This window comes from Corticium candelabrum, chromosome 5 (assembly GCF_963422355.1).
Source record: "Corticium candelabrum chromosome 5, ooCorCand1.1, whole genome shotgun sequence".
Lineage (NCBI taxonomy): Eukaryota > Metazoa > Porifera > Homoscleromorpha > Homosclerophorida > Plakinidae > Corticium > Corticium candelabrum.
Genome location: NC_085089.1, coordinates 2,582,956 through 2,610,142, shown reverse-complemented (window position 1 = coordinate 2,610,142; position 27,187 = coordinate 2,582,956). Strand labels below are relative to the sequence as shown.

The following is a 27,187-nucleotide window of genomic DNA, read 5'->3' as shown; positions in this document are numbered from 1 at the left end:
CTGTTTCTGCATCATCCCATCTTGTACGTGTTGAGACCAGAAGGTAACAACTCAGTCCACTACGAGTCCAGCCTGCTTGACATTGCATCGATGACGCTAAAAGACAGCGACATTTTTCAGTTTTACAATCTATAAAAATAATTAACAAAATTCATACCAACAGTAATAGTAGTAGGAGATTGCGTGCTTGGCGATTGAGTTTGTACAGTAGTAGAAGACTGTGTGCTTGGCGATTGCGTTTCAGTAGTAGGAGACTGTGTGCTCGGCGATTGAGTTTCACAAACGTAACGATGTCGGAAAAAGAATACCGAGCAATAATAATCGTCCCACTTGCCGCTTGAAATCATTTTCGTGCAATCTGAGTCACCGTCGGGCTTATTATCAGACCAATATCTGTATGAACTAACGGTACCATCACTCCATACAAACGAGTTTTCAACAGCCTTGTCATTTAATCCTATCCAAATGTCGTCTCCAAAAGAAGTTCCTGTCCCTCTCAAGTTATAGACAACATTGTTCTCATTGAGCGACTCGATTGAAACGAGATGTCCGCCTTCACTGACACAATCAGCTTCAGCATCATTCCACATTTTCGTGCCAGAGAAAAGACGATAGCAGCTACTTCCGCTCGAAGTCCATCCTGATGGACAAGTTGAAGCTTCTACTCACAAATTGTTATTACAATAGTGAAACAACCAACACTCAAATATAGTCTATAAAACATGACTCAAGTTGGTGTAGTTTATTAAAATATTTGTGCAAGCAGCAATTGCAACGAACAGCTTCGAATCGATCTGAATGCAGATAGACTATGATGAGCAATGGATCACGTGCGGAGCATGACACTACCAAGCAGTTCCAGTCGGAAGGGAAATCGTCGTATGTTTCCTCTAGCAGTTGCAGTAAGCGATTCGCTTACCAAACAGCGACCAACACAGCAAAAACTAGCTACACATTGCAAACTGTCGCCGCTTATACTGCTTATAAAATTAAATAGTTCGTCAATAATTTCGGGCCCCGCGTGCAAAGTACGTGCACACACACGAAACTAAATCACACGTTTGACTAACCAGGTAATGCTTGAACGAACAAAAGAAACAAGACGAGTGTAGCAACAGAGTCCACGTCTTCTTGCATTGCAAAAGTTATTTATAAAATCGCGTGACTGCAGAGGAGTCTAAATCAGGTGACTCATTAAAATGCTACCTTTGCATGCCTCGATCAGTACGACATGTGGTAGTTCTCTAGGCAAAAGCTGATTGACCTCAACTGCATAACAGTTGCTCATTTAATTGGTACGTCCATGCAGAGGCGTAGCGTGACATATAGCAAATTTATTATGGAGGCTTGTGTTAACACGCCCACTTCTTACAAAACCACACATTCTTACCTTTACTTACAATTAATTTGGTTGAGTTTGTGGACCTCTACCGCGTTTCTTTATCTCCACAACCTAATTTGGTTGAGCTCAATCACCCAACTTCACAAGCTAATCCAGCGAGAAGGTGGATTAAAATTTTGGTTTGTGGATATAGGCGTGGCCAATTATTACATGCTCGCGGAAATGAAGGCGGAGGAATCAGTAGGAACACAGTCGTGTCGTTAACAAAACAAACACAGAAGCTGCAAATGCAGCCCTATACATGCAAAAAGGACAAGATTGATCCATTTTGCACAATGCGCATGCTCATGTCTACTTGCATGTTTTCTTAGTCCACACTAAACCGATTCCACTGGAATACTTCCGGTTAATCCGGTAAAACTCAACTGGATTAGCTTGTGGAGACTACTAAAGAAATGTGCCCCTGGATGCATGCTCAGACCCACGTAACTATAGAGTAGAGTTAGCCACGTACCTGTATGTACAAATTAAATGCAGTTGTCCTACGGCGTGACTTGTAAGTTTGATCAATTAATTTAGTAACAAACCCATTTGTCCAATGGTTCAAATTCGTACATGAACACGTGACTTACACGTGAAGCCTCGATATCCTGATAGTTGATTTAAAGCGCATTGGCAAGCATTGCATATTTTGAAGTCCACAAATTTGAAGACCACGCCTACAAATGCTAGGCTATAGCCTGGTCTAGTCCATGCCACGCTACTCCTCTGGTTAGCCCCCTTCAGTGATTTAATGTAAATAGATATTTACATGATGCGCACATGCAAGCATATGCAAATAATATTTTAGCATTGTTACTAAACAAGACTATAGGCAAAATGACTGTTGTCTAGACCGGTTAGTTGCTATTGCATGCAGGATGTCATCTGTTACATGCTGTAAATGACGTTCTCTGACTCACGTGCCGCACTTCTTTCTAGCTCAACTGCTGATTCGTAGAGTATATTCATCTTGTCTGATCCAGAACGTTGATGAAATGCATTCGTTGAAACACTTGCAAACATTGGATTTCGAGCCGCAATGCCGCCATACAGTTGATTCAAGTGCAGATAGTCTGACGTCTCTACATTTGTTGTGCAGTTCGAGATGGAACCTTTTCTTTTTCTATTCAACCGTATGCCGACTACTATAATTAGAAAAACAACTAAAGTTAATGCAACGGCTCCTGCTGCCACTCCTGAGTATACAATCACGTCTGAAGAAGATTGGTCAGGATGCTGCTGTGTTGGCTTTAAAGGTACAAAAACGGAAACGGACTCAAACGTAGAAATTGTGCTAGGTAATTGTGTACTGGATTGAGGAGTCGTTGAAATTGTGCTTGGTAATTGTGTACTGGCTTGAGGAGTCGTTGTTAATGAAACAGATTTGGGTACTGACGCATTGCGCGTTGTAATGACGCCAAGCGTAGTAACTTCGGTAGGTAGTTGTGTGCTGGCTACATCTGATTCAGTGCTGGGCGATGAAATGGTTGTTGGCACTGACGTAGATCGCGTTGACACGGAATCCGACAAAGAATGTTTAGTAATAAGCGATTGCATGCTGGCCTTAGCAGTAGTCGTTAATACGACAGCCGTCCGTACCGACGTAGATCGTGCTGTTGATGCCGCCGGAGATTGTGTTGTAATTGGCGATAACGTGGTGGGATGGCTGCTTGTAGAGCTATCTGTTGTGACTGCAGCTGTGGTTGGAGATGTAGGAAACATTGCTGTAGAAGACGTTGTAGCGGTGGTGGCAGACTTGGTAGTTACTGCAGATACTGTTGTTACAATCGAGGTGGTTGCACTTGCTGATGTCGTTGCTGATAAAGATGTCGGAGTTTGTGTTGTAGAGAGAGTGGCATTAGACTCACACACGTACCGATATAAAGATGAGCATCCGTGATCTCTCCATTTTCCATCAGATCTTATTCTTACACAATCACCACTGTCATTAGGCTCATTGGTTTCAGGATCCCAGTTTGTGCATGTGCTATTCGTGCCGTCAGCCCATACAAACGTATTCTCAACAACTTGATCATGCAAACCAATCCATGCGTCCCTGTTGTCTGAGCTGGATGTTCCTCTCAAGCTTAAAACGACAGAGTTCTCGTTGACTGATGCGATAGAAGCGAGATGTCCTCCTTTACTAACGCAGTCTGTTTCTGCATCATCCCAACTTGTACGTGTTGAGACCAGAAGGTAACAACTCAGTCCACTACGAGTCCAGCCTGCTTGAAATTGCATTGAGGACGCTAGAAACCAGCAACATCTTTATAGTTTACAATCTAATAATTAGCAACGTTCATACCAATAGTAACAGTAGTAGGAGGCTGTGTGCTCGGCGATTGAGTTTCACAAACGTAACGATCCCTTTGAAAAGTTGAGATGCGAATACGGTCAGAATTCGGTTAGAGGTGCTACGTAGTTGAGCAGAACACGCGCCGAAATCGATGAATTCGCTTCGTACTCTGACGGAAGCCGTAGCGTAGCGGAAGCAAGGCAGTATTTGCATCGGGTGGAATTCGGTCCGTATACGGAGTATGCGGTAGTTGTTCGCCTCGAATTCTGGCCAAAGGACAGGCAGTAGTGATTCTCTTCGAATTCGGGCAGAAGTCTAGACAGTATATGGTATTCGAAATCGTTGAGAAGTCCAGCTGCAACGCGCAACCATCAGACATATCCATTTATCTATCTCTAGATAGATCCAATCCTCTGAACCGATTCGATACACTCACACAAGATATAAACAGTTAATTATTATCTGATTTGGGGTCTTGCATGCAGTCAGTGGCGTCGCTAGGCATGAGCCTGGGGAGGCTCTGGCCCCCAATATAGCTGTGGTCCACAACAGAAAAGGTCTCAATCAAAAATAGTTAAAATTTAATATAGCTGATTCGATCGGATTGTTCATTTGGTCGATGTCCGCAACACGATCGACGATCACACCTGCTCTCTGTGCTGAATGGAATGCGATAATTGATGAAGTCATAACCTCGTGCAATCAGTGGGCCAATGAGCAATGATTATACGTCCATGTGCTCAGTTTTCGCTTAGTACCAAGTCTTACAACTTGGAGATCAATGGCAGAGAAGACGAAGACAAGAACCACACGACCCACACGAATTAAACAAGGGGTCAATCAACAAGATGACTATATTTACGACAGTGCTGAACAGAGTGGTTCGAGTAGGTCTAGCGAGCCATTCGGCTGGTCACGTTTCTACGATATATCTTTGTGAACTTCAGAGTCAACTATTCCTGTTTCTGTAGATTGCTTGACGACTGTCAATATAAAGTTCGATGCAGACAACGTGAAAAGGGTGGTCACGGAGCCGTGGAGGCTGACAGATAAGCATGGAAACATGGTTGCATTCGACGAAGTTCGTCCACAATGCAGGCTTTTCTGCTTTTACTCTCCGGACAAGACATCGTACGCTTGCCGTGTGACATCAGTCGTTACAAAAGGCACACTGAAAGGTCTGTCTAGCTGTAGAGTACTAGTAAAAATGGACAATTATGATTGTTGGGGCGAGCTTCAGTACACGTACCTCAATTTTTTGTCAGAACTCACTTTCCTATTCTCTTACGTTGCGTCAATTGGGAGTCACCTCACTCTTTTCGTAAAAATACAGTAAACCCCTGGAAGGGGACCCCTACTTCAGTTGTGGCGCATGTCGTGCCGAGTCAAAATTGAATTGATCTGACATCGTCGTTATGTTGATCCGTCTCCCCATTCGATTGTAAATCCGTATGACAATAAATTGAATTGCTGGTTTGTTACACATGTATGTACATGCACGTTAGTTACATGTACGCTAGATACAGAAATCTCAAACCAGTACACAAAGAAAGGATCTCGTCAAGGCTCGGCCTAGTAACTGTCTGGGCATGCAGTGAAATATCTTGATAATTCGCATGAATTACTCGTTCACCATGAAGGAAGGTGGTGTCGGTTCTCAAAGAATTGTCTTAGTTCTGACCTTGTGTTCTGTAATGTTTAGGTGCACAACAAGGAGGCTCCAAACGGAAACTAGAATATGATGAAGTAAGATATACTCGTGTACAGAGGCGTTTGCTGATCATCTGAATGTACTGTGTGGTTCTTGCAGACAGAGTCTCTTGTCAGAGAAGTCAAGAAATGTAGAAATGCTTCTCAAGCAAAGAAGGCATCATCATCATTACAACGAAGCATGTCAATATCAGATGATGTAAGATTGATCACTTTTGTTTCCCAGACTGTTAGAGTTGCACAGGTGGTTGCTGGTCTATATAGATATCTTCTGACACAGACGAATTAAACGTTGACTCAGATGGAGGCAATTGTGTATGTTTTTTACATTGGTGTGTTGAGGTCTGTATATAGTCATGTGTGATTTTGTTGTATACAGGGGAAGTTATTGTCAATTCAGAAACCAGGTACAGTGCTGGCATTGAAACTATATATATATATATGGTTGTACGTTGTACTTATACAAGTTTGATTTTCATTATAGAGAAGTGTGTTGTATCACCTAGTGGCAAGGATCTTTTTCAAAAAGACATACAATGCATAAAATAAGTATTTGCAGTAACTTTAGCTTTAAGTGAAGTTGTACAATAACGTGTTTGATATTGCTCATGCATTGAGCAATTGAAGAAAGAGTATTTAAGTATGCATGTTGTTCCCGCTTTCGACTGTTTCTTGTGAGCATGAATATAAAGTCATACGCCTATACAAGTAGATTATAGTAAACATGCTAGCTATCTATCTGGAGGTATGCATGCACTCTAAGTACATGCCAGTTTGGCTAATCACAGACCCTACAGCAGAGAAGCTTTGAATTCTCCGCAGACCTAATATCTTTAGATATGAGACTAGTAGTCATATAACGCCCCATCTAAAGTTGCTCATCAACTATGTTTAACTTAACAATGTCTGGCTCTGTATTAATTGATAGAGCAGTTTACAACAAGTTCAAAACACTCTCCTGCTGGTGAATGCTGCTCAGGCAGAGTTGAAATCAACTGTTGACTCATTGACTTCTCAGTCGGATACCAGCACAGTTATGATAGAGGATATACACAAAATATTGCTTAAGTACAAGCAGATGAAGGTAATTATCGGTACGCCTAGCATGTGTTGAACAGTTAACAACAGCTTTGCTTTCAGGTTCCTGTCAAAGTTGAGAAGACTGATCTTCCACCTCACCAAGCTCAACATACTCAAACAAGGAGCACATCATCAGTGGAAGAGCTTGACAGGTCTGTTGTTATGTTGGAATCACCGGCTGCTCCATTTCCTATACAAGATGCTTCATCAAGTGAAGGTACCAGATATACTTTCATTTAGTTTTGTATAGGAACTATTACTCATCTGTTTGTGTGATTATCAGTTGCGTTTGTTGGAGACAGAAGACTGAATGTGATGGTTCCTTTTCTGTGCTTAAACAAAGCTGAGGCTGCTCTTAACAGAACAGAGTTAGCAAGGAACCTGCTAGACACTCTGTTTTCTAAGAAAGAGCAGGCTTCCAGCAGCATAACAGGGAAAGGACAAGAAAAGCGACAGCTGGATGTGAAGAAAATGGAAGCTTTAAGAAGTATGTCTGCTTGTCTTGTTCATCACTGTGACTGATGATTGCTTTGTGGTGATGTTCAGGTCACTGTATGCTGAGATTTCCTTTGGGTCCAGATGAAAACCTAAAGGTCGTTTTGAACAAGGTGAACAAAGTGCTTGGAGACAAGTGCCGATTTCAGTCTAAGAAGTGACTGGTGTAGTTTATGTGAGACTTGTTGCAGTGTAGTACTGTATAGTAGAGATCGATATTCTGAATTGATGTGGCATTGATATACGCATACATTGTACACAAAAGGTCCGGCGAGTTTCTCGTTTGCAACTAATTCGGTACGAATTCACTGAGTATAGAAATGGCCACAATACGCAGAGAATTCGAATAGACTCCGCCTCCGTTTCTGCTGGAATACACTGCGAGTTCTGCTGGAATACACTGCGAGTTCTGCTAGAATACACTGCGAGTTCTGCTGAATTTTGGTGTGAATACAGCGCAATTTCTCACCTAATTCCGCGTTGTTTAGTAAGTATTCGGCCCGAAGTCACTAAGTGAAAGTGGCCAAAACTTGCAACAAACCCGGAGCGAATTCGCTTGAGTGTCGGGGTAAATTCAGTACGAATACGCAACGGATTCTCCCGAATTTGAGTGCAAATACGAACTATGTTATTGCCGAATTCTAGCCGAATTCGCATCTCAACTTTCCAAAGGGATGTCGGAAAAAGAATACCGAGCAATAATAATCGTCCCACTTGCCGCTTGAAATCATTTTCGTGCAATCTGAGTCACCGTCGGGCTTATTATCAGACCAATATCTGTATGGACTAACGGTACCATCACTCCATACAAATGAGTTTTCAACAGCCTTGTCATTTAATCCTATCCAAATGTCGTCTCCAAGAGAAGTTCCTGTCCCTCTCAAGTTATAGACAACATTGTTCTCATTGAGCGACTCGATTGAAACGAGATGTCCGCCTTCAATGACACAATCAGCTTCAGCATCATTCCACGTTTTCGTGTCAGAGAAATGACGATAGCAGCTACTTCCACTCAAAGTCCATCCTGATGGACAAGTTGAAGCTTCTACTCACAAATTGTTATTACAACAGTGAAACAACCAACAGTCAAAAACTATAAGACGTGATTTTGCTCTAATATAATAGTCGTTGTTGTTGCAAACGCGCAAGCAGCAACTGCAACGAACAGATTCGAAAGATCGAGTTTCTACTTTTAAACTAGACAATGGATCACGTGCAAGCTATGAAACTTCCGAGGAGTCAGAAGAAAGTCTCCTCTAGCAGTTGCAGTAAGTGAACAACGACCAAAACACAAACCTAGCTACACAAATTGTCGCCGTTAGTTAGTAACCTAGTTACACAAACTGTTTCGGCAACATTTTCGAATGTCGTGCAAAATGTAACACATGCATAATAAACTGAATCACACGTATAATCAATTAACTAACCGGGTACTGCTTGGACAATTAGTAAAAGCAAAGCGAGTGTTGCCACGGAGTTCATGTCTTTGCACTATAGAATCACGTGACTGCAAAATATCCTAAATCACGAGACTAATGAAATGCGCGTTTGTACTAACACACGCACACACGTGCGCGCGCGCGCGCGCACACACACACACACACACACACACACACACACACACACACACACACACACACACACATACACACACACACACACACACACACACAAACAAACAAACACACACACACACACACACACACACACACACACACACACACACACACACACAATGATGATGATGATGATGATATGTCCTATGAGTCAGTGATGACGGTTCAGGTCTCTTTCTTCTTGATGCGCTAGTAATCCAGCTTTGAAAGACATACTTTGTTACATGCAGGACAAATTAGATCCAAAGTTGGAAGAGTTCTAATGGTAGAAACATCACAATTTGTACGCTTCTGCCATGTTGTTTGAATAGCACTGCTCCTTGATAGCTCAAGTGATGCCAGCGATTGATGACAAATTTTACGCCATAGCCTTCTGCCTTCAGTTAATTAATTAAAAGTTCAAAGTTATCAGGATTGATTAAGCAGCGTTTGAGTTTGTCTTTCAGCAAATCTTTGAATCGTAGCCGTGGTGATCCCTGACGTCACTTCATTGTGTGAGCTCTCCAAACAGTAACTGCTTGGGTATCCTGCCATCAGGCATTCATGCGTGCTACATGCCCAGCCCACCAAATTGAGTTCCTGATTCTATGCCACACATATCAGGTCGCGAAAGTACTTCGGTATTTGGAACTCTATTTTCCCATATTGAATGCTACAAATTCGACGAAGGCATCGCATCTGGAAGCTGCCAAGTTTATGTATGTTCCGTTTCAGTGGCGTCCAATTCTCGCATCTGTACAGGAGGGTCAGATAACTATAGACAGAGACTTTCGTTTGCAATTTGATTTCACGTCGTTTCTGCAATCTTGATTCTAGTTTGCTAAAAGCAGTGCCTGCCTTGAAGATTCTACAAGATATTTTAGCGTCAATGGTTGCATCAGTTGACAGCGAGCTTTCAAGATACTTGAATGTATCCACGTAAACAAGTGGTTGATTGTAAACCATAATAGGTGGAGAAACTAAGGTAGAGCCAGGTTTTAATTGAAAGAGCACTTCTGTCTTCTTTAGATTGATGGACAGGCCAAAACACTTGCATGCTAATTCAAATCGTTGCACTATAAACCGTATGTCTTCAAATGTGCATGCTGTCAGTGCACTGTGATCAGCATTATAATATATATAGATATATATTCGAATAAATAAAAGTTACTATCAGTAACTTCTACAGACAGTCTCGACACAAACAACTTGGCATTAATTAAACTGCCACAACCTCTAACAGATTCAGTAACAGATCAACTAATAGATAAACCAATCAAAATAACAATTTTTCTTGCTTTAGTTTTGATTATCTCCAAACTGCTACGTGTTCAATAACCAAGACGATCTAGCACCAACGGGCAGTAACAAGGTCTCCGTGACAACTGTCTTTATCTCTTTCTCCAGATTCTGTCGCAACACCTGCTCAAAGTGCAGCTTCATTGACATATGATGGCAGCAAAGGGTTTCAAACTGAGATATCAAAATACCTTGGTCGTCTAAGTACAAAACGGGTAATAAATGTCACCAGCTCTGCTGTTATTCTCACCAGAACAATGTTGTTCACAACAGGTTTGACTGTTGTCTAGCAAAAGGGCGTGAAAAATAATATCACAAAGTGGTCATGGCATTTCATCCGCAAGTTACCAAGACCACAACTCAAGAGATGGTCGCCAAACTGGTCGAGAATTAGACCACATGTGTGTGTGTATCATATAGCGTCAGGAAACGACGGAAAAACAGTAATGCCCAACCAAATACATAAAGAGATAACAAAGTCTTGCTTGCTCATGGCCAGGCCTAAATTTGAGTTGGGGAATGCCCTCAACCATGAGCCAGCATGCTGAGAAGAAATTGAATTGACTCTTGCACAATCTCTTATGTTTGAGTTTGCTTTGATATCTGACAACAATGATGCATCCAATGTATTTTGAAACTGATGTTGTGTTGCTCGAAAGGGGTCCACAGAGTGACTAAAAGGCAGTTGTTGTGACAAAATATTGTCTAGCAAAGTCTCTCCTGGAAAAGCCAAGTCTAGTCCATTAGAGTCATAGAATCACATGTCAATTTCAGATAATACAGGATTTGTCACATAGTTCTTGACTGGCTAAAGACCGGAAAAGCAGATGCAGCTGATCGACTAGCCTCACGTAATCCAAGGCCGCCTATACAGAGGTAAAGTTTCATTAGTACTAGGCATGATTATAACATTAGTACAAAAGGTGATTTGGAAAACAGACCAATTAATTGAGATACAATCAGTACCTGTCCAGTCCGTTGCAACTTGTTACTTCTACGAGTATTTCTAGTACATCTTTGTGGTCCTTCAATCTGCAAACTATTCTAAAGAAGTATAGTGAAACAAAACAATACAGTATAACTCTCATGTTCTCATTATGTCATAAAGAGTTGAGATTTTTAGTCAACTATATGTCAACAGTGTGTGTTTATGAAATATTAGACAACCTCAAAGTGTAGGTGGTAAATATTGATATACATAGCCATATCAGTAATGGCATAAGGTGACAAATGTTTATCTACAGTATTGGGAGAGTATACAATGTCCAACCACAGTTGTTTTGGGCATCGCACACAAATATAGGACAGGAGCGGTTTGAGGTATAGATGATGAAATAAGTAATATATAATATTGGTTATCAGTGACTATACTGTACCTGCATATAAAGATATTTTGAAGTTCACATCTAAAAATAAATGGTTTTATCAACTAGATCTATCTTATAGAGCGCGCTCTAGTTCGATACACACGGGGGGGAACAAAATCTAACCCTATCCGAAAATCTCCATCGACTCTAATGATGATGTAACGCACGTTTGATCACTACTTGTTAACGCACAGTAGACCAAATGTCTTTAACGCACGTTAGGTCATACCGATTTAAATTTTGTTTGTGCAGCCCTGAGAGGTCTGTAACAAATGTACTGCTCTCTTTGTACCAGTTAATTAAACAATCGAGTTTTGACAACTTACCAGGAATGGGAACTGTCTGCAATCCATTTACTATACATCTACACGACTGTTTGAACACATGTCACACATGCCCAGAGCACCGGGGGGGGGAGGGGGGCATCTGTTGATTTGATTGATTAATGCTGTCTTAATTTATTGACTTCAAACTCAGTAGGAGGTTTGCATCTCCTGTCTTTTACGATATAGTAACAAAATATGGCACAAAATATGGCAACAATTAGGTACACAAGAAATATTATCTGTCAATGGACGTGGACGTGCATTACACTCTCGAGGAGAGGACTGCTAACATATTATGTCATGTGACCACTCATTTCATTACTCAGTAATAGCAAGAGGGCCTGGGTACGAGGCTACCAGACTATCCAGCAAACTGCATAGTGAACAATTAAGCTAACTGAGCCAACGACACAGCAATTTAATCTACAAAGCGTTCTTTTTAGCGCATTACCTGCTGCTGCAATAGACTCCATTCAGTCTACTGTAGTACAGACTACGTCTCCTGCTAGGCTGGTTGCATTCGAGTCGACGAATTCCCGTATGCGATACCGTATGCGGTACTAACAATCCCGTATTTGGTTGTAGCAATCCCGTATGTGATACCATTTATTCTGTAATTGGTGTTCTACTCGTATTTACATTAAGATTAAATGCAATGACCAATTATTTTCTAAATGGATTTATTCAACCTAGAGTTGTAACTTATTTCATTATTTGTTGTTTTATAGTTTCAAAGTAGTAAAAATTACAATTAACTTAATCTATATAAATTTGTTATAAATAATTTTAAACCAGAAATTATTTATTGTGTACGCATATTGACGCCGTCAGATATCATTTCACTTATTGTAACAAAGAGTTTAAGCAAACGTCAAATATGATAAATTTAAATAATTACGCTGCTTATTAAAAACGTCTCGTAAATATAGTACAAATCCAGCTAATAGATATGCGACGTTTGATGATCAGCATTTTGCATATAAATGTGTTGCAAGTCTGTGTAACAGTTGTCTGACACGTGTAGAGCGTCTCCAAGATTTCCCTTTATCGAAGTTTCCTTTTTGTTGATCAGAAGTAGTTCGTCAGATACTCCAAGCCTCTTCACAATGTTTCCAAACTTGGGTCTTTTGTGGCTATCAGAATGCCTAAAAGACAGAAAACAGCCGCAATTGCACAAACAGGACATAAAATGTTTGTCCACACTCACCAACAGTCAATCATGAGATGATAAAGAGAACGAGAACATCCCGGAGGAGGAGGAAGACGATATCCAGTCTCAACCTTTTTCATCACCTGCATTAAAGCAGACGACATTTATATAAATATCTGTTATTTATAATTAGCTAATTATTGTTTTAATTATTTAATTAGCAGGTATTGCCACCTCGTTGTTTCTCATTAAACCGAAAGGACGTCGTCCTATTGACCACACTTCGTAGAGGACAACTCCATAGCTCCACACGTCACTAGCAGACGAATATTTTTTATAATTCCAAATCTAAAACGAACAAACACGCCTCATATCCCACTCTTCCATATTTTGTTGATTTCTACCTCAGGAGCACACCATTTTATAGGCAATTTCCCGCCTGTAATTGTGTAGTAAGTGTCGTCAGACAATTCACGTGCCAACCCAAAATCTGCGATCTAAACAGCATCAATACATAATTTTAGTAGTACATATCAATTAGAGTTACTGATGTGTACTTTGCACGTCAAGTCTTTGCTTAACAAAATATTTCTTGCCGCTACATCCTAGACACAGTATATGCTCGTTAGGATTTGTGATGATAGATCGGCATTCTCATCAATTTAATTAATTAATTAACACTCACTCTGTGAACGAAAGACTTGCGCGAAAGATATTCCATTCCGTTTGCAATATCACGACACATTTTCAGCAGCGTCTTTTCGAAACCCGAACGGCAACACTGTCCGCTACGTCAATCAAGAGAACAGATATGCGTCACGTGACGCAACAATAACGGACTCCATATATACATACTCTAATTTACGCTTTTCAAGATACATTTTCAGATCACTATTTTGCAGGTATTCCAAGACCAGCATTATCTAAACAAATTTACGCGCGTTAATCTCAATATTATAAAAAAATTAATTAACAATTTGCTTACTGGAGATCCGAGAGTGACAACACCATATAAACGGACGACGTTTGAATGTCGGAATTGACCAGTAATCGCTGCCTCACGAAGAAATTTGACGCGATCACTGGCATTAGTTTCATTCGTCAGCGTCTTTACCGCCACTGGTATATTCTCTCTATCATTCTAAGTTTACACGTGACTCACCACATTTGTTTCTTTACCATATAGTAATATACATCAGGTTTACCGCTCTCCAAATTGCCTTCTCTACGACGCCAAATGCTCTATGAACAAACAGCACAATTACATTGTCTATTTCGATAGAATTTAATTTGATACTAAACTGTTGATTACTTACCCTGATCCGATTTTTTGTCTGTTTCTGACGTCACGTCTGTCGATGCGTCTGAATCTCTTCCCTTCAAGTTGACCGTAAAGTTCCTGTTCCGTGGTAGCCGGTTCCCAAAATTTATCGTCATCGCTTCTCTGTAATGAAGTATAGTGACTATATGTACGTACAGACTTTTCAGCACATATGACGCACGTACAATTGCAGAAGTCGATTTGTCAACGTCTTGCCCGTTCGAAGTTGCATCTAGGGCATCTTTCTCGTAAGCCATATTTCGGTAGCCTTTCATATTCCCCTTTTTTGTCGGTTTGACCACTAACTCGTATGACGTTTCTGCGTTTTCAGCATCTACAACGTTGGTTACAACTTCGGCCATTTTGACGTCTACTTTAGTCAAGGGGTTGTCACTAATTAGTCTTGCTCGGACGTATTCATCTTCAGTAGCAGTTTTCTTTGCGACCGAATTTTTCGTTTGTTGTTTGCACGACTGTTTGGTATTTGTCAAATTTTCTAAGGGAGTGAACCTTAAATAATAATTTTCATCTTCGGAAACTTCGATTAGTTCGTCTGTCGGTTGGCTTATCGTTGCTGTGATAGGCTCGCAGTAAACGTCAACATCCTTTCTTGACCCTTGTCTAGTAGAGTGAGAGCTTGTCGTACTACCTCCTTGAGCAACTGCGCTTGTACTTTGGGCCAGTTCTCGTAATGGATTGTTCATCATTGATGTACATGTCGTAGGCTCACAGTAAAGGCTGACATTTGCTGCTGACCCGCGTTTATTAAAGTAAGCGCCTGCCTTTGCAAAGTTTGGACCAACGCCGTTTGAATTCAAATTTTCTAAAATGAAAGAAGAATCAAGATATGCATGAATTAATTAATGGCCGTCAGAGCAAAACCACAAATATACTACCTGACGAATGTGCTTGAAGTAAGTTGGACTTCGGCTTGTTTCTCTTACAGAAAAGAAATGCAAATATTACAGACGCCATTAAGACAATAATTGCAATTGCAGCGGCAATTCCAGCGTACACTGAAGTGTTTGAAGAGTTTGCTTTGGTCTCGTCTGCGACAGTTAACGAAACAGTTGTTGGTACTGACTTAGATCGCGTTGTCACATTAACCGAGGAAAAACGTGTAAAAATCGATTGTGTGCTGGCTTTAGCGGTAGTTGACAATGTGGCAGTTGGTGATACTGTTCTGGATATATATTGTGTTGTAATTTGCGATGACGTGGTGGGAATTCTGCTTGTACAGCTGTCTGTTGTGGCTGAAGCTGTGGTTGGAGATGTAGCAAAGATTGCCGTAGAAGGAGACGGTGCAACGGTGATGGCAGATCTAGACTTGGTATTTACTGCATCTGCTGGTGTGCACAGTGATGTCGTGGCTGACAAAGTTGTCGGAGTTTGTGTTGTAGAGCGGGTGAGATTATACTCACACACGTACGGATATGAAGCTGTGCAATTTTGATATTTCCATTTTCCATCAGATCTTATTCTTACACAATCACCACTGCCACTAGGCTCATTGCCCGCAGTATCCCAGTTTGTGTATGTGCTACTCGTGCCATCGGACCATACAAACGTATTCTCAACAACTTGATCATGCAAACCAATCCATGTGTCGTTTCTGTCTGAGCTGGATGTACCTCTCAAGCTTAAAACGACAGAGTCCTCGGTGACTGATGCGATGGATGCGAGATGTCCTTCTCTAGTGATGCAGTCTGTCTCTGCCTTTTCCCATATTTTAGATGTCGAGACGAGACGGTAACAACTCAGTCCACTACGAATCCAGCCTGCTTGACATTGCATTGAGGACGCTAGAAAACAGCAACATCTTTATAGTTTACATCTAATTATTAGCAAAGTTTATACCAATAGTAACAGTATTAGAAGGCTGTGTACTTAGCGATTGAGTTTGTACAGTAGTAGGAGACTGTATGCTCGGCGATTGCGTTTCAGTAGTAGGAGGCTGTGTGCTCGGCGATTGAGTTTCACAAACGTAACGACGTTCTCTATTAAAAAGCCATGAGCTAGAACAACTACCATCAGCCCACTTCCCGCTTGACTGCATTCTCACGCAATCTCCAACACTGCTAGGCTCACCATCAGACCAATATCTGTATGAACTAACGGTACCATCACTCCATACAAATGAGTTTTCAACAGCCTTGTCATTTAGTCCTATCTAAATGTCATTTGACCCTGTTCCTATCAAGTTATAGACAACAATGTTCTCGTTGAGCGACTCGATTGAAACGAGATGTCCGCCTTGATTGACACAATCAGCTTCAGCGTTATTCCACGTTTTCTTGCCAGTGAAAAGGTGATAGCAGCTACTTCCACTGGAAGTCCATTTTGATGGACAAGTCAAAGCTTCTACTCGCAAATTGTTATTACAACAGTGAAACAATCTATGACGTGAATATGGTGTGTATAGTATAGTATGGTCGTTGTTGTTGTAAACACGCAAGCAGCCATTGCAGCAAACAGCTTCGAAAGAGCTTCTATGCAATGGATCACGTGTGGAGCATGACATTGCTCAGCAGTTCGAGTTGGAAGAAGATTCTCGCATATCTTGTCTAGCAGTACGTCGCAGTAAGCGAATAACGACCAACACAGTAAAACTAGTCATACATATTGCAAAAAGTCTCCTCTAAAGTACTGTCAAGTTCGTTAATAATTTCGAGCCTTGTGCAAAGTACGTGCACATACATGAAACCAAGTCACACGTTTGACTAACCAGGTAATGCTTGAACAATCAAGAGAAACACAACGAGTGTGGCCACACCCACAGAGTCCATGTCTTTTTGCATTGCAGATGCTAATCACGTGGATGCCGAAGACCTTACAATCACGTGACTAATTAAAATGCAAATTTTGCATGTCTTACTACTAGCTAGCACACAGTACGACATGTGGACCAGTGGTATACCCAAAACATATTGACATCAACTATATATCAGTTACTGACTAGCTACGTACGTCGCGTCAGTCATTGTAGTACAACGATACGCACATTTACTTTATCTAAATTAAGATAATTTTTAGCAATGTTACTAATATGACTAGTGTCAATTATTATTGTACCCTGTAGTTGCCATTGCATGCAGGATGTCATCTGTTACATGTTGTAAATGACGTTCTCTGACTCACGTGCCGCACTTCTTTCTAGCCGAACTGCTGATTCGTAGAGTATATTCATCTTGTCTGATCCAGAACCTTGATGAAATGCATTCGTTGAAACACTTGCAGAGATTGGATTTCGGGCCGAAATACCGCCATACAGTTGATTCAAGTGCAGATTGTCTGACGTCTCTACATTCATTGTGCAGGTCGAGTTGGAACCTTTTCTTTTTCTATTCAACAGTATGCCAACTATTATAATTCGAGAAACAACTAAAGTCAATGTAACAGCTCCTGCTGCCACTCCTGAGTACACAATCGCGTCTGAAGAAGATTGGCCAGGTTGCTGGTGTGTTGGCTGGCTTGGCTTTAGAGATACAGAAACAGAAACGAACTGAGAAGTCAATTGGAAAGGTACGACATTTCTCGTACTGTAGACTAACGTTTAAAAGGAAACAAGCGCCATTTGTTGGCTAAAACAAGAAAACGAACGTCATTTGTTTCATTAACCTTTATTAATTGATGCAGACATAGCACTTGAAACAAACTTGTTGGTTGAAGCTTGTGATGGCGTTGAAACTGCCAGAAGGGTAGGGTGGACAGCTCTAAAATAGTAGTTAATATTAAAGAGTTGTGGTAATAAGAATTACTGTAACATCTTGTGTATACCTGGTTAAATGTATCATTCCTTTAGATGGTTTGACGTTTGATTTGGAAGTTGTTGCTAATCTTGAAGTCTTGCTGGATTTTGCATACTCTGTACTGTCAGTAGTTGTGACTGGTACTGATGAACGTCGTGATGTAGACGTAGAATCTCTGGTCTGCCATTGTGTACCACTTGCAGTAGCAGTTGACAACGAGGCTGTTGATGTAGATGGAATAGTAACTGACAAAAACGTGGTAACATTTTTGGCTGTAGAACAATTTAGTGCGCCTTCAGCTGTGGTCGGAGATGTAGAAAGAACTGCCGTAAGAAACGTTGCATTAGTGATGACAGATTTGGTAGTTACTGCAAAATACTGTTGTTACTATCGAGGTGGAAGCACCTGCAGATGTCGACGCTGATAAAGTTGTCGGAGTTTGTGTTGTAGAGAGGGTGAGATTATACTCACATACGTACGGATATGAAGCTGTGCATCTGTGATCTTTCCATTTTCCATCAGATCTTATTCTTACACAATCACCACTGTCATTAGGCTCATTGCCCACAGTATCCCAGTTTGTGTATGTGCTACTCGTGCCATCGAACCATACAGACGCATTCTTAACAACTTGATCATGCAAACCAATCCATGTGTCGTTTCTGTCTGAGCTGGATGTACCTCTCAAGCTTAAAACGACAGAGTTCTCGTTGACTGATGCGATGGATGCGAGATGTCCTCCTTTACTAATGCAGTCTGTTTCTGCATCATCCCATCTTTTAGATGTTGAGACGAGACGGTAACAACTCATTCCACTACGAGTCCAGCCTGCTTGACATTGCATTGAGGACGCTAGAAACAGCAACATCTTTATAGTTTACAATCTAATACATTGTAATTAGCAAAGTTTATACCAATAGTAACAGTAGTAGAAGGCTGTGTACTTAGCGATTCAGTTTGTACAGTAGTAGGAGACTGTGTGCTCGGCGATTGCGTTTCAGTAGTGGGAGGCTGTGTGCTCGGCGATTGAGTTTCACAAACGTAACGACGTTCTCTATTAAAAAGCCATGAGCTAGAACAACTACTGTCGGCCCACTTCCCGCTTGACTGCATTCTCACGCAGTCTCCATCGTGCTAGGCTCACCATCAGACCAATATCTGTATGAACTAACGGTCTACCATCACTCCATACAACTGAGTTTTCAACAGCCTTGTCATTTAGTCCTATCCAAATGTCATTGGACCCAGTCCCTGTCAAGTTATAGACAACATTGTTCTCATTGAGCGAATCGATTCGAGATGTCCGCCTTGATTGACACAATCAGCTTCAGCGTTATTCCACGTTTTCTTGCCAGTGAAAAGGCGATGACAGCTACTTCCACTGACAGTCCATTCTGATGGACAAGTCAATGCTCTATTCACAAATTGTTATTACAACAGTGAAACAACCTATGACGTGAATTTGGTGTATCTATTATCTAAAGTATAGTCGTTGTTGTTGTAAACACGCAAGCAGGTATTGCAGCAAACAGCTTTGAAGAAGTTTCTATGCAATGGATCACGTGTGGATCATGATACTGCCCAACAGTTTGAGTCGGAAGAAGATTCTCGCATGTCTCCTCTAGCAGTGCGTCGCAGTAAGCGAACAACGACCAACACAGTAAAACTAGTCATACATATTCCAAAAAGTCTCCTCTAAAGTACTGTCAAGTTCATTAATAATTTTGAGCCTTGTGCAAAGTACGTGCACATACATAAAACCAAATGACACTTTTGACTAACCAGGTAATGCTTGAACAATCAAGAGAAACACAACGAGTGTGGCCACACCCACAGAGTCCATGTCTTTTTGCATTGCAGAGGTTAGCTAATCACGTGAAAGCCGAAGACCCTACAATCACGTGACTAATTAAAATGCAAATTTTGCATGTCTTACTACTAGCTAGCACACAGTACAACATGTGGACCAGTGGTATACTCAAACATATTGACATCAACTATATATCAGTTACTGACTAACTAGGTACGTCTCATCAGTCATTGTAGTATAACGATACGCACGTGTACTCTAACTAAATTAAGATAATTTTTAGCAATGTTACTAACATAACTAGTGTCAATGACTATTGTACCCTGTAGTTGCCATTGCATGCAGGATGCCATCTGTTACATGTTGTAAATGACGTTCTCTGACTCACGTGCCGCACTTCTTTCTAGCTCAACTGCTGATTCGTAGAGTATATTAATCTTGTCTGATCCAGAACGTTGATGAAATGCATTCGTTGAAACACTTGCAAACATTGGCTTTCGGGCCGCAATACCGACATACATTTGACTCACGTGCAGATTGTCTGACGTCTCTACATTCATTGTGCAGGTCGAGTTGAAACCTTTTCTTTTTCTATTCAACCGTATGCCGACTATAATTAGAAAAACAACTAAAGTCAATGTAACAGCTCCTGCTGCCACTCCTGAGTATACAATCACGTCTGAAGAAGATTGACCAAGATGCTCCTGTGTTGGTTTTAGAGATACAGAAACGGAAACGGACTGAGAAGTCAATTTGAAAGGTACGACATCTCTCGTACTGCCGGCTAAAACAAAGAAAACAGCATATTTGTTTGCTAAACAAGAAAACGAACGTCATTTGTTTCATTAACCTTTATTGACTGATGCAGACACAGCACTTGAAACAAACTTGTTGGTTGAAGCTTGTGATGGCGTTGAAACTGCCAAAAGGGTAGGGTGGATAGCTCTAAGAATAGTAGATGATATTAAAGAGTTGTGGTAATAAGAATTAATGTAACATCTTGTGTATACCTGGTTAAATGTATCATTCTTTTAGATGGTTTGACGTTTGATCTGGAAGTTGTTGCTGAACTTGAAGTCTTGCTGGATTTTGCATACTCTGTACTGTCAGTAGTCGTGATTGGTACTGATGTATGTCGTGATCTAGACGTAGAATCTCTGGTCTGCCATTGTGTGCCACTTGCAGTAGCAGTTGACAACAAGGCTGTTGCACCTGCTGATGTCGTTGCTGATAAAGTTGTCGGAGTTTGTGTTGTAGAGAGTGTGGCATTAGACTCACACACGTACGGATATAAAAATGAGCAGTTGTGATCTCTCCATTTTCCATCAGATCTTATTCTTACACAATCACCACTGTCATTGGGCTCATTGCCTGCAGGATCCCAGTTTGTGTATGTGCTCTTCGTGTCGTCGGTCCATATAAACGTATTCTCAACAACTCGATCATGCAAACCAATCCATGTGTCATTTGCGTCTGCTGTGGATGTTCCTCTCAAGCTTAAAACGACAGAGTTCTCGTTGTCTGATGTGATAGATGCGAGATGTCCTCCTTTACTAACGCAGTCTGTTTCTGCATCATTCAATTCTTTAAATGCTCTAACGAGAAGGTAACAACTCAGTCCACTGCGAGTCCAACCTGTTTGACATTGCATTGAAGACACTATACGACAGCAACATTTGTTAGTTTTTATACTCTAATTAGCAAAGTTTATACCAATAATATATAGTGACAATAGTAACAGTAGTAGGAGACTGTGTGCTCGGCGATTGAGTTTCACAAACGTAAGTAACAAAATTGCATGTACATGAACAAATACTAAACAGAACAAAGCTCACGGGTCCACTTGCCGCTTGACGTCACTCGTGCAATCCCCGTTGTTGTTAGGCTCACCAACAGACCAATATCTGTATGAACTAACGGTACCATCACTCCAAACAAACGAGTTTCTACATCTATGTCGTCTCCAAAAGAAGTCCCTGTCCCTCTAGACTTCTAGACAACATTGAGCGACACGATAGATACGATATGTCCGCCGCCTTCATTGACACTGTTGTTGCAAACACGCAAGCAGCAATTGCAACGAACAGATTCGAAAGATCGAGTTTCTACTTTGCACGGCAGCGAGATTATCTGGATCACGTGCAAACCAGGACACTGCCAGGCAGATAGAATCATGCAGCAGAAGGTCTCCTCTACCAGCTGCAGTAAGCGAACAACGACCTACACACTAACCTAGGTAACTAAGCAAACTGTCGCCGCTATAGTTCGACAATAATTCGAGTGTCGTGCGAAATCTTACGTAACACAGGCACAATAAACTGAATCATACGGTTAGTTAGTAAACTAACCAGGAAATGCTTGAACAATCAGTAAAACCAAAGCGAGAGTTGCAACATAGTTCATGTCTCTTTCCACTATAGAATCACGTGACTGCGAAACATCCTAAATCACGTGACTAATTAATATCACGTTTGACTAGTAAAGACGTACGTACAGTACAGTACGACAAGCAAGTGATTTATACGTAAAAACCGATTGACGCCAATTGTATTAGTTCTTCATCATAAAAGCTACGTCCCATCAGTCAATGTAAATAATATAATATGCAAATATTTTTTTCAAAATTTAATAATATATTTTAGAATTGCTACAAAACAAAAATAAGTGCTACTGACTGTTAAATTACAAATGATTTTACACGGTAATACAATAATCAAAATAATGTCAGTTGCTACTCTAGGCAGTCACGTGTGCTAATGACGTTGTCTGACTCATCTGCCGTAGTTCTCTCCAGCTGATCCAGTGGTAGGCTCGAGAGTCCAGCCGGTTATCTCCAGTGGCCGCAGCTGTATACGTAGTTGGAGATGTAGAAGGCACAGTGGTAACTACAAAGACATTGAAGAGATAGTTGCCAACCGTTCAACCGAGCTACTTGCACCTGCTGATGTTTATACAGTACGTGACGTCGTAGCTGATGGAATCGTCGGAATTTGTGTCGTATACGTATGGGGGGGGAGGGGTGAGATATACTTACACATTATGGATTAAAGATAATTATATGCACTTTGATTTCATCAGATCTTTACTGTTACACAACTAGCACTGTCATTGGGGTTCACTGGTTGTCTAGAGGATCTCAGTTTGTGTATGTGCTTTTTGGTGCCGTCGATCCGTTGATTGGTCAATCCGTGCGTCAATCAATCTTAACAACCAAAATGACTAGGTAAAATGTTATTTCATGCAGGTATGTACATGAATTACTGGGCTCTGACACAAACAGCCGTCTACACATCCGTGATCAAGCACGTTTAGTTTCTGTTAGTATATATACGGCACAACCAAAAGTTTAGTTAAATAAGATAGGCGGTCACAAATGGTCCAATTACGTACGTAGCAGTATTCGTGTGTGCTCGTAGCTAATTACAAACCGCCAAGCTACGTTCATGGAAAAAGCGTTCGTACTTAACTAGACATACACGTCTGCAACGTTCAGCGCAAAAGCAATAGTTTTCTATCTTATACGGGGAACTTGACGTTGGGACGACTTCCATGTCCCGTATATTTAAAATAATGTTACTTTTTGATGATTAGCAGTGCTGCAAATTTGTGGACTGTACGATTTCACATTTTTAATAATGCGCTTGAAAGCAAACGGCGTCTAATTAAATTTGTAATACTTTTGTGACAAGTCGATCGTTTGACTTCTAGCTGTAGAATTTAAACTAGTTTTGAAACGTTTTATTTTAAAAAAATTTAAGCTACCGTTAGTTTTGGTCCGTTGTCTTGACAGTACTGTTGCTAAGTTTCTGTAGCATAATATTTGATTCGAAAGCCTTCATCCTCAGTGTCGTTATCACTGTAGAACCTGATCATTATGAGTGAAGCCGATGTGTATGATATAGATGACTGATGTCCACAATAGCGATTGTTATCGATCAAAACATAATCACTCCTACAGTTGTCACTTTCCTCCAGCTGAAATCATCTGATTCAACATGGATTACGTATTTCTCATCAGTTGCTCTTAGTGTCCAAGTGCAATTGCTTCCAGGAAGATAATTCCGCTTTCCTTCGCCATCATGTGAATATATGAAGCTGTGATTGTGAATTGATTGACACAGTCAGCTTCAGCGTTATCCCACTTTTTCTTGCCAGTGAAAGGCGATAGCAGCTACTTCCACTGGAAGTCCATTTTAATGGACAAGTCAAAGCTTCTACTCACAAATTGTTATTACAACAGTGAAACAATCTATGACGTAATTTGGTGTATATAGTATAGTATGGTCGTTGTTGTTGTTAGCAGTTATTGCAGCAAACAACTTCGAAAGAGTTTCTATGCAATGGATCACGTGTGGAGCATGACACTGCCAAGTATTTCGAGTCGGAAGAAGATTCTCGCATGTCTTTCTCTAGCATTACGTCGCAGTAAGCGAATAACGACCAACACAGTAAAACTAGTTATACATATTGCAAAAGTCTCCTCTAAAGTACTGTCAAGTTCGTTAATAATTTCGAGCCTTGTGCAAAGTACGTGCACATACATGAAACCAAATCACACGTTTGACTAACCAGGTAATGCTTGAACAATCAAGAGAAACACAACGAGTGTTGCCACACCCACAGAGTCCATGTCTTTTTGCATTGCAGATGCTAATCACGTGAATACCGAAGACCCTACAATCACGTGACTAATTAAAATGCAAATTTTGCATGTCTTACTACTAGCTAGCACACAGTACGACATGTGGACCAGTGGTATACCCAAAACAGATTGACCTCAACTAAACATCAGTTACTGACTAGCTAGGTACGTCTCATCAGTCATTGTAGTATAACGATACGCACATTTACTTTATCTAAATTAAGATAATTTTTAGCAATGTTACTAACATGGCTAGTGTCAATGACTATTGTACCCTGTAGTTGCCATTGCATGCAGGATGTCATCTGTTACATGTTGTAAATGACGTTCTCTGACTCACGTGTCGCACTTCTTTCTAGCTCAACTACTGATTCGTAGAGTATATTCATCTCGTCGAGTTGGAACCTTTTCTTTCTCTATTCAACCGTATGCCGACTGCTATAATTAGAAACACAACTAAAGTCAATGCAACGACTCCTGCTGCCATTCCTAAATATACAATCACGTCTGAAGAACATTTGCCAGGATGCTGCTGTGTTCGCTGGCTTGGCTTTAGAGGTACAAAAACAGAAACGGACTGAGAAGTCAATTCGAAAGGTACGACATCTCTCGTACTGTAGACTAGATTATGTAGAAGGAAACAAGCGCCATTTGTTGGCTAAAACAAAAAAACAAACGCCATTTGTTTAATTAACCTTTATTGATTGACGCAGACACAGCACATAAAACAAACTTGTTGGTTGAAGCTTGTGATGGCGTTGAAACTGCCAGAAGGGTAGGGTGGATAGCTCTAAATAGTAGTTAATATTAAAGAGTTGTAGTAATAACAATTACTATAACATCTTGTGTATATACCTGGTCAAATGTATCATTCTTTTAGATGGTTTGACGTTTGATCTGGAAGTTGTTGCTGAACTTGAAGTCTTGCTGGATTTTACGTCCTTTGTACTGTCAGTAGTTGTAAGTGGTACTGATGTATGTCGTGATCTAGACGTAGAATCTCTGGTCGGCCATTGTGTGCCACTTGCAGTAGCAGTTGACAACGAGGCTGTTGTTGATGTAGATGGAATAGTAACTGACAAAAACGTGGCAACATTTCTGGTTGTAGAAAGATTTAGTACGCCTTCAGCTGTGGTCGGAGATGTAGAAAGAATTGCCTTAGGAGACGTTGCAGTAGGGATGACAGATTTGCTAGTTACTGCAGGTACTGTTGTAACTATTGAGGTGGCTGCATCTGCAGATGTCGACGCTGATAAAGATGTCGGAATTTGTGTTATAGAAGGGGTGATATTATACTCACATACGTGCGGATACGAAGCTGTGCATCTGTGATCTTTCCATTTTCCATCAAATCTTATTCTTACACACTCACCACTGCTATTGGGTTCGTTGGTTGCCGGATCCCAGTTTATGTATGTGCTACTCGTGCCGTCGGACCATACAAACGTATTCTCAACAACTTGATCATGCAAACCAATCCATGCGTCGTTTCTGCCTGAGCTGGATGTTCCTCTAAAGCTTAAAACGACAGAGCTCTCGCTGACTGATGCGATGGATGTGAGATGTCCTCCTTTAGTAATGCAGTCTATTTCTGCATCATTCCATTCTTTAGATGTCGAGACGAGAAGGTAACAACTCATTTCACTACGAGTCCAGCCTGCTTGACATTGCATTGAGGACGCTAGAAACAGCAACCTCTTTATATTTTACAATCTAATACATTGTAATTAGCAAAGTTTATATCAATAGCAACAGTAGTAGGAGGCTGTGTACTTGGCGATAGAGTTTGTACAGTAGTAGGAGACTGTGTGCTCGGCGATTGCGTTTCACAAACGTAACGACGTTCAGTATTAGTAAACCATGAGCTTAGACATAGGCGTAGGAAGTTTGGTGAGATTGGGGCCCAAGAGTACAACCAGGTACTGCATTTTAAATATTTTTATATTAGTTGTAGTCAGTCTAAGAACGTGAGCCATATTGGGTGGGCCATGGCCTCCTCGGCCTCCTGCCCCCCCCCCCCCCCGGTACCTACGCCTATGAGCTAAAACAAGTACCGTCGGCCCACTTGCCGCTTGACGTCATTCTCACGCAATCTCCGTCGCTGTTAGGTTGACCATCAGACCAATATCTGTATGAACTAACGGTACCATCACTCCATACGAATAAGTTTTCAACAGCCTTGTCATTTAATCCTATCCAAATGTCATTCGACCCAGTCCTTGTCAAGTTATAGACAACATTGTTTTCATTGACCGACTCGATTGAAACGAGATGTCCGCCTTGATTGACACAATCAGCTTCAGCGTCATTCCACGTTTTCTTGCCAGTGAAAATACGATAGCAGCTACTTCCACTGGAAGTCCATCCTGATGGACAAGTCAAAGCTTCTACTCACAAATTGTTATTACAACAGTGAAACAATCTATGACGTGAATTTGGTGTATCTATTATAGTATGGTCGTTGTTGTAAACACGCAGGCGTTATTGCAGCAAACAGCTTCGAAGGAGTTTCTATGCAATAGATCACGTGTGAAGCATGACACTGCTCAGCAGTTCGAGTCGGAAGAAGATTCTCGCATGTCTTCTGTAGCAGTACGTCGCAGTAAGCGAGCAACGACCAACACAGTAAAACTAGTTATGCATATTGCAAAAAGTCTTCGCTAGAGTACTGTCAAGTTCGTTACTAATTTCGAGCCTCGTGCAAAGTACGTGCACATACATGAAACCAAATCATACGTTTGACTAACCAGGTAATGCTTGAACAATCAAGAGAAACACAACGAGTGTCGCCACACCCACAGAGTCCATGTCTTTTTGCATTGCAGATGCTAATCACGTGAATGCCGAAGACCCTACAATCACGTGACTAATTAAAATGCAAATTTTGCATGTCTTACTACTGGCACACAGTACGACATGTGGACCAGTGGTATACCCAAAACATATTAACATCAACTATACAT

At 41.0% G+C, this 27,187-nt stretch overlaps 7 protein-coding genes across 10 annotated transcripts; 1 reads left to right on the top strand and 6 right to left on the bottom strand.

The window, feature by feature from the left end:
• Nucleotides 1-2,272: 2,272 nt before the first annotated feature.
• Nucleotides 2,273-3,625, bottom strand: LOC134179301 (hepatitis A virus cellular receptor 1-like). Its single transcript, XM_062646166.1, has one exon. It carries the CDS (start codon nucleotides 3,623-3,625, stop codon nucleotides 2,273-2,275), a length of 1,353 nt encoding a protein of 450 aa, XP_062502150.1.
• Nucleotides 3,626-4,066: 441 nt separating this feature from the next.
• LOC134180482 (uncharacterized) lies at nucleotides 4,067-7,209 on the top strand. The gene is made up of 10 exons (XM_062647643.1): nucleotides 4,067-4,567; nucleotides 4,652-4,858; nucleotides 5,383-5,426; nucleotides 5,491-5,589; nucleotides 5,655-5,705; nucleotides 5,770-5,797; nucleotides 5,875-6,474; nucleotides 6,531-6,687; nucleotides 6,754-6,957; nucleotides 7,017-7,209. Exons 1-7 carry the CDS (start codon nucleotides 4,462-4,464, stop codon nucleotides 5,937-5,939), a joined length of 600 nt encoding a protein of 199 aa, XP_062503627.1. The 5' UTR covers nucleotides 4,067-4,461; the 3' UTR covers nucleotides 5,940-6,474; nucleotides 6,531-6,687; nucleotides 6,754-6,957; nucleotides 7,017-7,209.
• Nucleotides 7,210-7,606: 397 nt separating this feature from the next.
• On the bottom strand, nucleotides 7,607-8,447 carry LOC134179300 (alpha-N-acetylgalactosamine-specific lectin-like). The gene is made up of 2 exons (XM_062646164.1): nucleotides 8,393-8,447; nucleotides 7,607-8,010 (listed from the first exon to the last, which is right to left on the bottom strand). Exons 1-2 carry the CDS (start codon nucleotides 8,445-8,447, stop codon nucleotides 7,607-7,609), a joined length of 459 nt encoding a protein of 152 aa, XP_062502148.1.
• Nucleotides 8,448-12,385: 3,938 nt separating this feature from the next.
• Nucleotides 12,386-16,765, bottom strand: LOC134180474 (class II receptor tyrosine kinase-like). Of its 2 annotated transcripts, XM_062647630.1 has the most exons (14): nucleotides 16,749-16,765; nucleotides 15,142-15,825; nucleotides 14,920-15,072; nucleotides 14,209-14,846; nucleotides 14,019-14,146; nucleotides 13,908-13,944; nucleotides 13,688-13,843; nucleotides 13,558-13,625; nucleotides 13,388-13,490; nucleotides 13,260-13,307; nucleotides 13,107-13,199; nucleotides 12,937-13,050; nucleotides 12,760-12,845; nucleotides 12,386-12,697 (listed from the first exon to the last, which is right to left on the bottom strand). In XM_062647630.1, the coding sequence occupies exons 2-14, from the start codon at nucleotides 15,815-15,817 to the stop codon at nucleotides 12,493-12,495; spliced, it is 2,505 nt and encodes an 834-aa protein (XP_062503614.1). In that variant the 5' UTR covers nucleotides 15,818-15,825; nucleotides 16,749-16,765; the 3' UTR covers nucleotides 12,386-12,492. The 2 variants fall into 2 exon arrangements, with proteins under 2 accessions (XP_062503614.1, XP_062503613.1); XM_062647629.1 differs by having other exon boundaries at nucleotides 14,920-15,825.
• Nucleotides 16,766-16,946: 181 nt separating this feature from the next.
• Nucleotides 16,947-19,020, bottom strand: LOC134180477 (uncharacterized). 3 transcript variants are annotated; one of them, XM_062647634.1, is made up of 5 exons: nucleotides 18,687-19,020; nucleotides 18,178-18,624; nucleotides 17,801-18,095; nucleotides 17,642-17,736; nucleotides 16,947-17,569 (listed from the first exon to the last, which is right to left on the bottom strand). In XM_062647634.1, exons 1-5 carry the CDS (start codon nucleotides 18,883-18,885, stop codon nucleotides 17,130-17,132), a joined length of 1,476 nt encoding a protein of 491 aa, XP_062503618.1. In that variant the 5' UTR covers nucleotides 18,886-19,020; the 3' UTR covers nucleotides 16,947-17,129. The 3 variants fall into 3 exon arrangements, with proteins under 3 accessions (XP_062503618.1, XP_062503619.1, XP_062503620.1); XM_062647635.1 differs by having other exon boundaries at nucleotides 17,436-17,604; nucleotides 17,669-17,736; XM_062647636.1 differs by having other exon boundaries at nucleotides 17,443-17,604; nucleotides 17,680-17,736.
• A 918-nt stretch (nucleotides 19,021-19,938) lies between these two features.
• LOC134179299 (uncharacterized) lies at nucleotides 19,939-22,020 on the bottom strand. Its single transcript, XM_062646163.1, has 5 exons — nucleotides 21,931-22,020; nucleotides 20,593-21,241; nucleotides 20,433-20,527; nucleotides 20,277-20,366; nucleotides 19,939-20,192 (listed from the first exon to the last, which is right to left on the bottom strand). Exons 1-5 carry the CDS (start codon nucleotides 21,983-21,985, stop codon nucleotides 19,939-19,941), a joined length of 1,143 nt encoding a protein of 380 aa, XP_062502147.1. The 5' UTR covers nucleotides 21,986-22,020.
• A 2,350-nt stretch (nucleotides 22,021-24,370) lies between these two features.
• LOC134179298 (low affinity immunoglobulin epsilon Fc receptor-like) lies at nucleotides 24,371-27,032 on the bottom strand. The gene is made up of 5 exons (XM_062646162.1): nucleotides 26,972-27,032; nucleotides 25,525-25,905; nucleotides 25,080-25,458; nucleotides 24,958-25,014; nucleotides 24,371-24,882 (listed from the first exon to the last, which is right to left on the bottom strand). The coding sequence occupies exons 1-5, from the start codon at nucleotides 27,030-27,032 to the stop codon at nucleotides 24,846-24,848; spliced, it is 915 nt and encodes a 304-aa protein (XP_062502146.1). The 3' UTR covers nucleotides 24,371-24,845.
• Between the last annotated feature and the right edge of the window lie 155 nt (nucleotides 27,033-27,187).

Excerpts from the sequence above, each read along its gene's own strand:
- LOC134179301 (XM_062646166.1), bottom strand. The coding sequence starts at position 3,625 with ATGCAATTTCAAGCAGGCTGGACTCGTAGTGGACTGAGTTGTTACCTT.
- LOC134180477 (XM_062647634.1), bottom strand. The coding sequence starts at position 18,885 with ATGCAGTCAAGCGGGAAGTGGGCCGACAGTAGTTGTTCTAGCTCATGG. Across the intron at positions 18,096-18,177 it reads ATCAGCGTCGACATCTGCAG|TTCTTTCTACATCTCCGACC; the intron begins GTGCTTCCACCT and ends TTCTTACGGCAG. Across the intron at positions 17,737-17,800 it reads GGAATGATACATTTAACCAG|AGCTGTCCACCCTACCCTTC; the intron begins GTATACACAAGA and ends CTACTATTTTAG.
- LOC134180482 (XM_062647643.1), top strand. The coding sequence starts at position 4,462 with ATGGCAGAGAAGACGAAGACAAGAACCACACGACCCACACGAATTAAA. Across the intron at positions 5,427-5,490 it reads GGAAACTAGAATATGATGAA|ACAGAGTCTCTTGTCAGAGA; the intron begins GTAAGATATACT and ends TGGTTCTTGCAG. Across the intron at positions 5,590-5,654 it reads GCATGTCAATATCAGATGAT|ATATCTTCTGACACAGACGA; the intron begins GTAAGATTGATC and ends TGGTCTATATAG.
- LOC134180474 (XM_062647629.1), bottom strand. The coding sequence starts at position 15,817 with ATGCAATGTCAAGCAGGCTGGATTCGTAGTGGACTGAGTTGTTACCGT. Across the intron at positions 13,626-13,687 it reads TTGTCACTCTCGGATCTCCA|ATAATGCTGGTCTTGGAATA; the intron begins GTAAGCAAATTG and ends AAATTTGTTTAG. Across the intron at positions 12,846-12,936 it reads GTTTAATGAGAAACAACGAG|GTGATGAAAAAGGTTGAGAC; the intron begins GTGGCAATACCT and ends GCTTTAATGCAG.
- LOC134179299 (XM_062646163.1), bottom strand. The coding sequence starts at position 21,985 with ATGAACTATGTTGCAACTCTCGCTTTGGTTTTACTGATTGTTCAAGCA. Across the intron at positions 20,528-20,592 it reads AGAATGATACATTTAACCAG|AGCTATCCACCCTACCCTTT; the intron begins GTATACACAAGA and ends TACTATTCTTAG. Across the intron at positions 20,193-20,276 it reads ACCAACACAGGAGCATCTTG|TCGGCATACGGTTGAATAGA; the intron begins GTCAATCTTCTT and ends TTCTAATTATAG.
- LOC134179298 (XM_062646162.1), bottom strand. The coding sequence starts at position 27,032 with ATGGACTCTGTGGGTGTGGCGACACTCGTTGTGTTTCTCTTGATTGTT. Across the intron at positions 25,459-25,524 it reads AGCTTCGTATCCGCACGTAT|ATGCAGCCACCTCAATAGTT; the intron begins GTGAGTATAATA and ends CGACATCTGCAG. Across the intron at positions 24,883-24,957 it reads TCACAAGCTTCAACCAACAA|CCAACAAATGGCGCTTGTTT; the intron begins GTTTGTTTTATG and ends TTTTTGTTTTAG.
- LOC134179300 (XM_062646164.1), bottom strand. The coding sequence starts at position 8,447 with ATGAACTCCGTGGCAACACTCGCTTTGCTTTTACTAATTGTCCAAGCA. Across the intron at positions 8,011-8,392 it reads AATTGTCCAAGCAGTACCCG|AAGCTTCAACTTGTCCATCA; the intron begins GTTAGTTAATTG and ends ATTTGTGAGTAG.